This window comes from Xiphophorus maculatus, chromosome 22, assembly GCF_002775205.1.
Source record: "Xiphophorus maculatus strain JP 163 A chromosome 22, X_maculatus-5.0-male, whole genome shotgun sequence".
NCBI lineage: Eukaryota > Metazoa > Chordata > Actinopteri > Cyprinodontiformes > Poeciliidae > Xiphophorus > Xiphophorus maculatus.
The window spans coordinates 20,206,229-20,218,352 of record NC_036464.1 but is presented as its reverse complement, the minus strand read 5'-3'; the positions used below and the strand labels follow the sequence as shown (position 1 = coordinate 20,218,352).

Here is a 12,124-nt window from a genome sequence, read left to right as displayed (position 1 = left end):
TTATAATCAAAATGTCTATATAGACGTCATCACCAAAGTATCTGATTTTGCGAGAATTCAACCTTTGCTGAACATTACATTTGAAAAGTGATATAATAATAAAATGTTAATGATTTCTATAGCTTATAATTACACTTCCAAAATGTATCTTACCGGTTGCTTTATTAAAGACTTGCCTCTCTTTCCTCTCCATGACTGAAAAGGACTAAGATTTGCTTATGAATGCAGTGTGCTACCATACTACTCATTTATTACATCTGTTTACTCATTATGAGGACTAAACAGGCACTTCTGGTGGAGGCACAGCTGTTGTGCCACTGATTAAGACCTGAGTGTATATTCCTGTTATTCCAACAATCAAACATTAAGCAGTATCCAGCTCCATTGAAACCAGCTGTGTGTTTTTCAGTCAAGGTGGTGCACCTGCTCTCCTCAGCTCCGCCTCCTCCCCATCACCCCCCCCCCCCTTCCTCCTTGACTACAGTACCCAGAGCGCATCGCGCCTCTCTCCACTCGCTCTGCGCTGCGCCAGTAAGTCCGCCCCGCTGACTCGCAGAACCAGTTGGTTTGGCCCAGCGTCTTCTTTTCCTGCCTCCTCACTGTGTGTGTACTGCTGCCGCCGCCGCTGTTGTTGCCTGGTGTCAACCTACGCCAACGAGAGAAAAAGAAGACATATCCCTCCCTCTCTCACTCCTCCACTGTGAGACGGCCTTGACTTTTTTTCCTCCACCTCCTCCTCCTCCTCGCCGGCACCGCTGGCTTCCGTGCCGTGCCAGTCAACTCGCCTCCTTCCCCCGGCTCGAGTTCAGCAGCAACAAGCTCGGAAACATCTGGCCGCCGCAGAGTGCTACACTCCCCCTGTTCCTGCACGGCGCCTGCTCGCCCTGGCAGCCTGCTATGGAAATTAGTCCAAAGTCAACCTAGTTTGGACTCCGAAGGGAAGGAAAAGAAGAAGAAGAAGAAGAAGAAGACGGGGGGGAATTGACGGAGGAGGACCTTGTTGTCTGTAAGTGTTGCCTCCGATACGGGAGTCCTATTAAAGGAGGGTTACGGAGGAGGGGAAAAGTAGCTAAACCTTCCTTAGCATGACCGTGTTGTCTCTTCGCTCTAACGGTCGCTATGTTGGCCGTCCCTCCGCGGTGTTTCACCAGCTGTTGTCATAGCACCGGGGCCTTCGGAACAACCGTAAATAGCTCGGGACTACCGGAGCCCCGGTCCGCCTTTACTTTTGTTAGCCGTGGCCGGGGCTACAGCTAGCTGCGTGGGTCAGCGTGTCTCCGGGTTTGTTTGTTGTGTCTTCTGGTGAGAAATTAATAACAGCCCGCTCCCGTTCGGCGGCTGCAGCACCACTGCGACTTTTAAGCTAATTTCCCCCCAGAAAACAAGGTTTAAATTGCGCTGAAGGAAGGCTGCGGTACCCGAAGCCAACTTAAACAATCAAGGTAATTTATTAGTTATTTACTCCTTTATTACGTACAGAAACACATGTAATAAATTTCTCTACCTAAAAAGGCATTTCTAAAGTTAATCTAAAGTTTGTTTAAAACGTGTAGCTTTTTTGTTTTTACTTTTCTGATCAGCGCAAAACTTTAATTATTTTAAGGTGAATATTAAAAAGCTCTATATGACAAATATAAATACTACATTTGTAATTAATCATTTATTTGTAGCTACAATCGCTTTATTCGTATGATCCTTATACAACTAGTCGTGTATTCATGCTCTTATAAATTAAATAGGAGGTAAACTTATCTGAAGCTTTACATTTACAAAGATGTTACAGGTCAACGTGTAACAGCTTCAAAACCTTTCAGGCTCAAAATACATAAAATAATCTCCTTCATAATGCTCGTCTGTTGGAAAATAAAATTAATTTCGTGTCAAGGAAAGTGACCAAAGTTCCCTACCATAGATTAACCAAAACTGCCCCTCCTGCACACTGACAAACAGATGACTGAAAAATGATTCCCGCATGTTTCTCACAGAAAACATAAAAGGATAACTTAAATTTCAATTTGGGAATCTAAAGTTTCTCCAGCTGTTATTGTTACTGTAACGAGCTGCTCAAAATTAAAACTGTACATCATTTATTTCTTTATTTTTCTCGTGAAGACATTAAGATCTTTACCGAATAAAGTGGACAATCTCCTGCAAAATTGTGCACTTTCACTCAAAGCTGAAACGAAAGCGAAATAACAAGCCCGTAATAAGTTGCTCCCCGTCTGCAATTCCTTTTCTTTTAGAGTTCCTTATTTACGACTTGTTCTCATTGTTTTCCCCTCACTTCATCCTTGTCCGAAACAGAGGAGGCGGAGTGGGGTTGCGAGTGGGAGTTTGGGGGGAGAGAGAGGGACACAGTTTGGTGAATGAATAAAATGACGGAGTGAATGAATACAAGACGAGGCGCAGCGGCGCTGAACCGTAAAAAAGTGGGAAACAATATCAGCTGCGTGCGTTTGTCAGTTGCGAATGTGCTGTGCTGGCCTTTGTTTATGCTTACTGGAAGGAGCTGCATTTAAAAACATCCAAAACAGTTCAGCAACGGGAAAAAAAAGTTTTTAACCTCAATTCTTTTGGTGTTTTCTTTTGGCAAACTTTCCCTTTTCTCTCTGGAAGGTAGCTCTCCTCTAGTTTAATGATGACACAAATCAGCATCCCACTGCATTTAGTGGCTTTTTCTTCCCAGAGAGAGAGAGAGAGAGAGAGAGCAAAAGGGAAGGGTGGTGGGGGTAGGAGGAGGTGGGATGAGGGGTGCGGAGAGGGGGGGACAAAGTTGTGGAGTGTTGGTAGAATGAAAGAGGAGTCTGGTGGCAGGAGTGTAGAGGAGGCAGCATATGGCTGTAGAAAGAGCACAGCTGGAGGTAGCATCTCCATCTGAGGATGATGTCAGAGCAGCTGACAGGCTGCCATCCACCCCACCTCCTCCTCCGTCCCTCCGCCTCCCCCCCCACCTCCCTCCCCGATCCTTTATTGTGAGTCTCAGCGGCAGCCTGGGAGAGTTAGCGCTACGTTTGTGTGTGTGCGCGGCGATCAGCGCTGGTTAGAAGAAGGAGGAGGAGGAGGAAGCGGAGGAGGAGGAGGAATAGGAGGGAGGTGGTATCTCGTTCCCCCTCCAACATCTCCTCCACTTTGCATCTGTCCCTTGCAGTTTGAACAGCGTGCTGTTGTTTTTTTTTTGTTTATTTGTTTTTTTTCCCTTCGTTTTTTTTTTTCCTCTCTCCTTTCCTCTGCCTGCCTCCCCTCATCTTCTGCTCTGCTCTTCTACCCACTCATTGATTCAGAGTGAGAAGGATACACAGGCAGTCAGAGAGAGAGAGAGAGAGAGAGAGAAAGCGAGCCCGGCTATCCTGCCACACTGGAGTTAATCAAGTTGATGCGTACTGCTGCTGCAGGTATCGTTTCTGTGTGTTTTCTCTGTGTGTGTGTGATGCCTAGATATAGTCCGGGATAGAGGAGCAGTTATTTTATTCCGGAGGTTCTCCCTGCGTGTCAAGCTTGTTTGAGTGCTGTGTGAGGATGGTAGTGGGTAGGTTAGCAGTAAATAGTAGTTGCTGCTGCTGCCGGTGTTGTCTTTTTAGTTTGAGTCTAAAGCTCCTGCTCTCTGACGTTATGTTTTGGACACTTTCCATGTATTTATTTAACATAATCCAAGCAGAAAGCACAAGGTAAAGTAATCTTTAAATCTTGTGCAACTTTTACAGATGTAACATAAGTTAAAAAAAAAAAGAAAGAGGAAAAATCCACTACTTATTTAATCGAAACACAAAAGTACATTTTCAACCAAAATAAGTGCTTGTTTAATCCGAATAATCAGATTCTGTATTTTTTTTGTCCTTTTCCAGTCGATTTTGTCGCGTTTCAATATTACTTGAAAGCATGCGCGGTCCCGGTCTTGCCCGCTGCTCTCCCCTTCCTGTCGGCTGGAGTAGAGGAAGACTAATTTAGAAGTTGCAGATTTGAGCTGCCTGAATTGGCTAGACAGCTGTAATCGCACTCCCTCCTAGTCTTAATCTCTTTATCTGGCTAGCAGCTGCCATATGGCCCCCGTCAGCTGGATCAGATGTGGGTAAGCCTCCCTCCCCGGCCGTCCCAGCCGCTCCCTCCCTTGCCCTCCTTGTGTTTGCGTGTGTGTGTGTCTCCTCTCGCAGACCCCTGCCTTGACGGAGTCGGCTGGCCAGGGTTAGGGGCAGGGTGGCTGCCGCCGGCTCCCTCCCCAGCTCTCTGCCGCTACCACCACCGCCGTCGCCGCCGTCTTTATTTTTAGCCATCTTTAAGGATTAGGATTGATGCTGTGACGAGCAGGGCACTTACAGTGATTGTATTGTAAATCTTCTCTTCTTGGTGGTGGGTGGGAGGGTTGAGGAAGAGGGCAGTTACTTCTGCGGGGCGGATGTGCAGAGAGTTTTTTCTTTTTTTTTTCCTCGTAAGATTCAGATGGGAAGGAGTGTGTAAGTGACGAATTGTGTGTGTGTGCGTGTGTCTGAGGAGGTGGCAGAGAGGGGGGTTTGGCTGGACAGAGGGGTGGGGTTGGGGAGGAGAATGAGGAGGTGGGAGGTGGTACACCCTTGTCCCCCCGTAAGTCGCCTCATTAAAAGCAGTCTGAGCGAGCCGGAGGGCGAGCGCGCACACACACACGTACGCAGCCCGTAGACGCACACACTCACATTCCTGCTTCAGCTTCATTCAAATGAGGCGACTGAACCTCTCGGGTTAATACAGCGCAAGAGCGGGACCCATGTATTTTCTCAGGCAGGACAAATCAACTTGGTTAACAGGTGGGACTTTTTTTTATGTTTTACTCATTTCATTTTGTTCCTCTTCTATCCTCAAACTTTCAGCTCCTGAAACCCTCATTTTAATGAGGTAAATTGAATTCAATCCACTTTTTTTTCTCCCTCTGGTTCAGACAATATTAACATTCTCCATCCTTTCCGCCTCGCCTTATCTCAGATCTTAAGCCGGCGCTCACAGGTTAAACGAAGGACAAGCTTTTTTCATTTCTGGACCTTCTTCTGTTTTTTCCATTCAGCCAGTTTTTCTTCCTGACTTAGTCTGTGGAGGTGGTTTGTAGGTAGGTAGGTAGGCTGGTGCTCAGCGTGTGTGTGTGTGTGTGTGTGTGTGTGTGTTTGTACGTGCGGACAGAGCGCGCAGCTGAAAGCTGGTTACCTAAAAGGGCTGCGCCAGGCCAGGCCAAAGTGGGTTAATAAAAATAACCAGCGTAGGAGCAGCGACAATCCAGGAGTGCAAGCAGAGGAGTTGGAGAGCTGCAGGAAGACTGAGTGGAGGAATCTGTCTCTGGAGGTTTATCTGAGATTAAGTCATGGTTAGAAAAAAAAACATGGACAAGTTGATATTCAGCCTTTTTATCTACATTTTTCTTAATGTTTTTCATATTTGAATGAGTTAAATATTTGCAGAAAGAATCTGAGCAATAATTAAAAAATGTGTTGCATTTTAGATAAAAAATATTCCCAATGTGGGAAATGTCTTTTTTTTTTTTTTTTTTTTCTATCTCTGTTGTTTTCAAAATTTAAAAATGTGCTTATTTTTTCCTCCCGGTGATGTTCTCTGCTCGTGATGTTTCTTTTTCCCTCTCTCTGGTACCACCATCTTGTTCTCCATTTACCTTCTTCGACTTCTAAAATATAATTGTAGCTGTAGAACTGCAAGGATTAAAAACAATAATATTTACTCTTGAATTTAAAAAGTCCCGATTTCAAGTTTAGCTCAAATTTCCACAAATCTCCAAGTGCTCTGGAATTGTTGATTTCATTTTCGGAGCGCGTTCAGCTCATCGCACCGTTCGGCTTCTTGTCAGCGGCCATTTAAAAGCCATCCAAAGGCGTACGCACACACTCACTGTGTGTGTCTTCTGTATTCCCGGCTGCAGGTTATGAGGACGGCAGGATGGAGTTCCCAGACCACAGCAGACATCTACTCCAGTGTCTGAGCGAGCAGCGGCACCAGGGCTTCCTGTGCGACTCCATGGTGCTGGTGGGCGATGCCCAGTTCCGCGCCCACCGCGCCGTGCTGGCCTCCTGCAGCATGTACTTCCACCTGTTCTACAAGGACCAGCTGGACAAGCGAGACGTGGTGCATCTCAACAGCGACATCGTGACGGCGCCGGCCTTCTCCCTGCTGCTGGAGTTCATGTACGAGGGCAAGCTGCAGTTCCAGGACCTTCCCGTGGAGGACGTGCTGGCGGCGGCCAGCTACTTGCACATGTACGACATCGTGAAGGTGTGCAAGAAGCGCTTGAAGCAGAAGGCCACGGCGGAGGCGGACAGCACGCGCAGGGAGGACGACGGCGGCTCCAGCTGCTCCGACAAGGCCGACAGTTTGTCCGACGGGTCGACAGGGCAGCCCGCTACGGCCGACGTGCTGCACAGCGATGAAGAGGAGGAGGGGAAAGCCGAGGGAAGCCAGCTGTGGCTGCGGTTGCCGTCAGCAGACAGACCGGGGACGCCGGGCGGGGCAGCGGCCAGTCCGGGGCACGGAGAGGCGGCGAGCCAGCCAGGTGAAGGCCTGGGAGAAGGGGGCAAGGTGCTGTCGCCTGCCGGCAGCCCCAGCAGCTCCACTGGGTCGCTCTCCCAGAGATCCCACCGCTCCATCAGCTCCCGCGCCAGCCACAGGTGCAGGAGGGTGTCGAACGACGCGGCCGACTGCGTCCTGGACCTGTCGGTGAAGCCCATTGCCGTTAGCAACCACCATCCGTCTTACTTCAGCGGTGCGGCTACACCGGACAGCCTGCAGAGCCCGCTGGCGGTGAGGGTGAAGGTGGAGAGGGGGATGGCCTCTGACGAAGACGAGGAACTGGGAGGGGGCGACTACAACATGGAGCACAGCGGCCTCGGTAAGACGCAGGTTCCCAGCGCCAACGGATGCCTGAGTCACCACGGTGTGGGCGGGCCCCTGTCGGCCCAGAGGCGCCTGGGTCTGGAGGCCCACCTGTCGGCGCTGCGCGAGGCGTCTCTGGCGTCGGAGCTGGAGCGGGACGAGAAGCCCCCGGCCTCGGCCGCTGCCAACGAGGACATCCTGGGGGGGGAGAACGAGCACGCCCAGGCCGAAGCGGCCAGCATGGACAACTCGCTGCTGCCTTACGTCTCCAACATGCTGTCGGCCCAGCACACCCAGATCTTCATGTGCCCGCTGTGCAACAAGGTGTTCCCATCGCCGCATATCCTGCAGCTCCACCTCAGCTCCCACTTCAGGGAGCAGGAGGGCATCCGCTCCAAGCCCGCCGGGGACGTCAACGTGCCCACCTGCACCATCTGCAGCAAGACCTTCTCCTGCATGTACACGCTGAAGCGCCACGAGCGGACACACTCGGGTGAGAAGCCCTACACCTGCACCACCTGCGGCAAGAGCTTCCAGTACTCTCACAACCTCAGCCGCCACGCGGTGGTGCACACGCGCGAGAAGCCGCACGCTTGCAAGTGGTGCGAGCGGCGCTTCACGCAGTCCGGGGACCTCTACCGTCACATCCGCAAGTTCCACTGCGAACTGGTGAACTCGCTGTCGGTCAAGAGCGAGCCGCTGGCGCTGCCCAACGTCAGGGATTGGGCGATCGAGGACAGCTCCCAGGAGTTATGGAAGTAGAGTCGGATTGTCGGGGTTGAGAGAGGCCTGGGGAGGTGAGAGGAAGGTGGCAGAGTTACGCTGTCGGGGGTTTAAGTGAGTCATGTTCTTATTCGTTGCGACATCTCATTCAACCGCACTTTAATAGCACATGAAAATGTTACTACTGACTTATTTTTACTGTCTGTTTGGGGGTTTATGTTTTTTTTTTTTTTTTGTTTGAAGTCCCGTAACGATTTGGCGTTAGTTCTCTTCTGCTGTTTTTTTTTTTTTGTGTGTGTGCGCGTGTGTGTGCGTCTGAGGACACGGCTCCCTCCCTAAGTGTCTTTTTTTTATTCTTTAATATTATTATTATTATTATTATTTTGTTGTTTTTTTGGAAGAAATTTCTGCGTGTGTCTATGTTTCACCCCAGATACGACACTCCCATCGCCGGCCTCACCGGTTCCACAGGCAACAGGAGTTCATGTCGAACACACTGAAACCACACACTAAAAAAAACAAAAAAACACGGGTACTGTGAGGCCGCCGCGCACGCCGCCGTCTGCATAAGTATGCGTGCGCGCGTTTGATTCTGCACTACTCGGGCAAAAGCAAGCAAACGACGACAACAATAAAGAAAAAACAAACAAACAAAAGAGAAATCGTGTGTGTGAGCGTGCGTGAGTGCGTTTTTGTGTGTGTTAAATTAGATTTTCCTCCTGGCATGAAGGTGTCGTTGGCGAGCGCTTCCCACTTCTCTCGTTAAGCTCTTTGGTGTTGTGTTGGTGTGTTCAGGGGAAAGCTGACTGACTGACTGACTGATGGCACTCATGCAATGCACAGCCTCCTTTTTTCACTTCCAATCAATCTGAAGTATTTTCTAAAAATGAGAAGACCTTTACAAATATTATTATTATAGATAGATTTGTTTTTCTTGAATCTAGCTGGCAGTCTTTAAAACATCTCTTGTTGTAAATGTATTTAATTTAAGGTTGTTGTATATTGTTCTGCTATAGTTTAAAGATTTTAATCCCTTTTTTTAACTTAATGATTATTATTATTATTATTAATATTATTTTTTTGTTACTTTTTTTTTTGTAATGGGACCTGCTGTTGTTGCATGATGTCCAAACCTGTATATTTTAAAAATGAAAATGTGAATCTGCTGTATAACTGTACACATTGTAATTGAACAAATATTTGACAACAGGCTCTTTTTTTTTTTTTGTTGTTGTTGTTTTCTTTCCCTCTTTTTCTTTGTGAATACTACTCCAGGGTGCGGTCTGTTTTTAAAAATGAAAAACTGAATATCACTCTCTCGATTTTGAGGGGGGAGGAAAAAAAATGCATGGAAATTTGATTTGGTCTTAAACTTTTAGGTTGTTTTTTGCATCGGAACGGGGGGAGGGCGGAAAGATGTTCAAACGGTAAATTTGTTGATGAAAACTTAGCGGAGAGGCGACCTGATGAAGCATTTTAAGCCTGTCTTTTAAGCACTGATTTGTCTGCTGTGTGTGTGCGTGTGTGTGACCTGGTCTGTACCAGTCGATCGAACCTACTGAAGCTCTACATCCACCTAGCACTTCTTCGTCCCCCTGCTCCTCCTCAGGCATCAAATGTCCCCACTGCTTTGCGTTTCCCTCCTCTTTTGTCTTCTTCTGCTTCCTGGTTAAGCCGTTTCTTATTTATCTCTACAGATCTGACCTCTTTTTTTTGGCGGGCGGTCTGATAACGCGGTTTGGCTGAGATGTGAAGGATACCTAGAGAGGTAGAAGAGGGTAAGCCCAAGCCCTCTTGCTTTAAAGTGTAAGGGTCAGATATCTGTGTCACACTGTTCCTCATCTGTTTGCAGCGGATGCCATAATTTATCTGAGACTGTCCTTTAGAGGAGATGGCAGAGAATTGGCCTAAATCAGGGGTCAGCAACGTTTATAACCCAAAGGCTCATTTTCGTTCTCGCTGAAAAGAAATGGATTTCTTCAAGTGCTACAAAGCCTACCTGACCCTTTCTAATTATGATAAATGTTACTGAAAATTTTAGTAATTTATGGTTAAAGAACCAAATTTTCACTTCAGAAGAAAGAAAAACACAAATCTTTTACCAGAAGATTATGAAGCTAGAAAGAAAAAAAACAAACAGGTCAGTCTCACTCCATTTAAAAAAAAAAAAATCTTGTATTATTACTGTAATTCTATTGTGGAAATCTATAGTTGATAATCCATGAAAGCTGGCCTCCTTTATGTAAAAATCACTGCTCAATATAAAAGCATTTGGACCAATGTTATTAGGAGCCGCAGGTTGCAGACCCCTGGCCTACATCAATACAAGCAGCTTTTAAGCTAAAATGCGTGAAAACCTAATTTTGCTGAAAAGATGCCTTTATTCAAAACTGACGTTTCTAAAGACGTGGAAGTATCTGATACTGGAAAACATTTAGAAACGATTGCTGGAAATCATGTAAATGTATTGAATTCAGACAAATATTGTCTAACTATATTTTGATGAAATAATCGGACTTGTTCTGGGGGGGGGGGAGTTTGGTGACTGTTGTGTTTGGGTTGGGGCTACATCAGTTTAACAATTGCTCTTTAAAAGATGGTCAAGCGTTTGTACAATCCAAAAAGCATTTGGCAGCGATGCAGGCGCACCGACGTTTCCTCCTCCTCCTCCTCTCAGATGCGTGCGTGCGTGTTTTCGTGCGTGTGTCGGAGCGTGCACGCCACCGTCATCTGGTGGCACCTGCAAGGCTTTGCCAACGCAACAGTGTGGGTGACATTGCAGCAGTTTGCACCACATCTTCTCATTTTTTTTTCCCTTTTTTTTTTTTTTTGGGTCTTGAAATGTTATCTCTTCACTGGCGGCGCCTCTGCATATGGGCTCCTTCCATCCTGCTGTTGTTTTCATCACTACTGCTGCTTTTTTTTTTTATGTTTTTGTTCCTCTGGTTGTGCTTGACCGCCTTAAACTGCTGTAGTCCAAGCTATTTTTTTTTTATTTTTATTTAAATATATTTCTGTTGAAGTGTGAGGTGGAGACGAGGGACCGGCGACCGCCCTGACATGACGTCTCCATCTTTTGCTGTGCTTACTTGAAGGGGAGGGTGGGGGAGGGTTTCTTTTTTTTTTTTGGTAAAAGGTTAAAAACAAAAAAGTATGAAACAAAAAGGAAGTTCATAGGAAGTCATAAAATGTTGGGGGTGTGCGGGGGGCATATAATGACTGAATCTGTTTTGAAAAAGGACAATCACTGTCTGGAGAAAAACAAACGAAAAAAAAAAAAAACAAGCAGATTTTTTGAGATATATTTGCTCCCTGTTGAGATTATGAAATTTCTTTGCTTTTCTTTCGAGGTTCTGTTTCCAATTTTAGTCATTTTTAGCTTTGACAATCATAGCTGGGTTTGTTTTTTGTTTTTCTTTCTCAAGGGGAGTAAATTCTAATTGTATTTAGTTTTGTAATTTTTTGGTGTGCTGTTGTTGACATTTTTAAAAAATTGTGTGCAAAACTGCAATAAATTATAAGAATCCCGAACCCTCCGCCCTGGTGTGAAGTATTTTTGTGTCGCTTTTATGATGAAAAATGTAGAAAAAACGCCAAAACACCGCGACTCCGTTTCTACGCGATCACTTCCTCGTTGATGGGGTGGGCATTTATCGTATCGTTTCTCATTTTTAACTTCTTATCAAGATCACGATAAATTCGAATTAAGGATGTTTTTTTTTAAAAAAAAACAGAAAAACTGTCCATATCGTTGGGATTGTTAGTTTTAGTATTTTCTCTCAGTGTTTGTTCAATGAAAATATCATTGCATATCAATACATTTAAAAATATAATTAAATGGTTACTGTGGGCAGCTTAGGGATATAAATCTCACTTCTTTATGTGACTGGTGTCCTAAAGAAGCGTTTTAGGAATAGGAATGTTTTTCAAGCGCAGTATTTGTGTTTGTGGGGATTTTTTAATCGGTGTTATCTCAGTTACAACCATACAGTTATCTAAAGAAAGAAAAAAAGAAATAAAGTTTGTATTGTCACTTTTATCGTTTTCACAGTAGTACCACCAAATATCTTGGTAAAACTTTAAGTCGTCCACCTCTACTTCACTGACTAACTTAGTACTTAGAGTACAGATGCTGTTGCATGTTTTTAAGGCAGCTCTTTTCAGATTGGGAAACACATGATCAAAAATGCCTAATGTGTAAATTTTGATACATTAGTCATAAAAATTCCCTAATGTATTGCTAGAAGCTTCCAACAACAACGAAAAAAATCAACATAAAATGTATGCAATTTTTTGATCGTGCTGTTCAATAAACTCAAAAATAGAAAGCTGAGATCTCCAGTCTTTTTGCGCGCGTTCGGGCTTCCGTACCGAGCGTCGTGCTGCAGAAAAGGGACCGGGCGGGAGGCCCTGGCGTCCCGTCCTTCTGTCACTTGCGGTGTGGGTGGAAGTCACGTACACGCACGCACAAGATTCAGCGTTTCTGGAACATGGAACTCCATCTGAATCTGCGGCGCTGGCTGAGACGTTCGAGGAGAAAATGTGCAGCAGCTTGTCCAGATTC

The 12,124-nt window shown here is 46.0% G+C and overlaps 1 protein-coding gene across 5 annotated transcripts; it reads left to right on the top strand.

Annotated features, from left to right (window-relative positions):
- Positions 1-502: 502 nt before the first annotated feature.
- zbtb18 (zinc finger and BTB domain containing 18) lies at positions 503-11,096 on the top strand. 5 transcript variants are annotated; one of them, XM_023327644.1, is made up of 2 exons: positions 503-1,006; positions 5,891-11,096. In XM_023327644.1, the coding sequence occupies exon 2, from the start codon at positions 5,908-5,910 to the stop codon at positions 7,597-7,599; it is 1,692 nt and encodes a 563-aa protein (XP_023183412.1). In that variant the 5' UTR covers positions 503-1,006; positions 5,891-5,907; the 3' UTR covers positions 7,600-11,096. The 5 variants fall into 5 exon arrangements, with proteins under 5 accessions (XP_023183412.1, XP_005804223.1, XP_005804224.2 ...); XM_005804166.2 differs by lacking the exon at positions 503-1,006 and adding an exon at positions 3,047-3,392; XM_005804167.3 differs by lacking the exon at positions 503-1,006 and adding an exon at positions 4,523-4,775.
- The last annotated feature ends 1,028 nt before the right edge of the window (positions 11,097-12,124 follow it).

Excerpts from the sequence above, each read along its gene's own strand:
- zbtb18 (XM_005804167.3), top strand. The coding sequence starts at position 4,736 with ATGTATTTTCTCAGGCAGGACAAATCAACTTGGTTAACAG. Across the intron at positions 4,776-5,890 it reads CAAATCAACTTGGTTAACAG|GTTATGAGGACGGCAGGATG; the intron begins GTGGGACTTTTT and ends TCCCGGCTGCAG.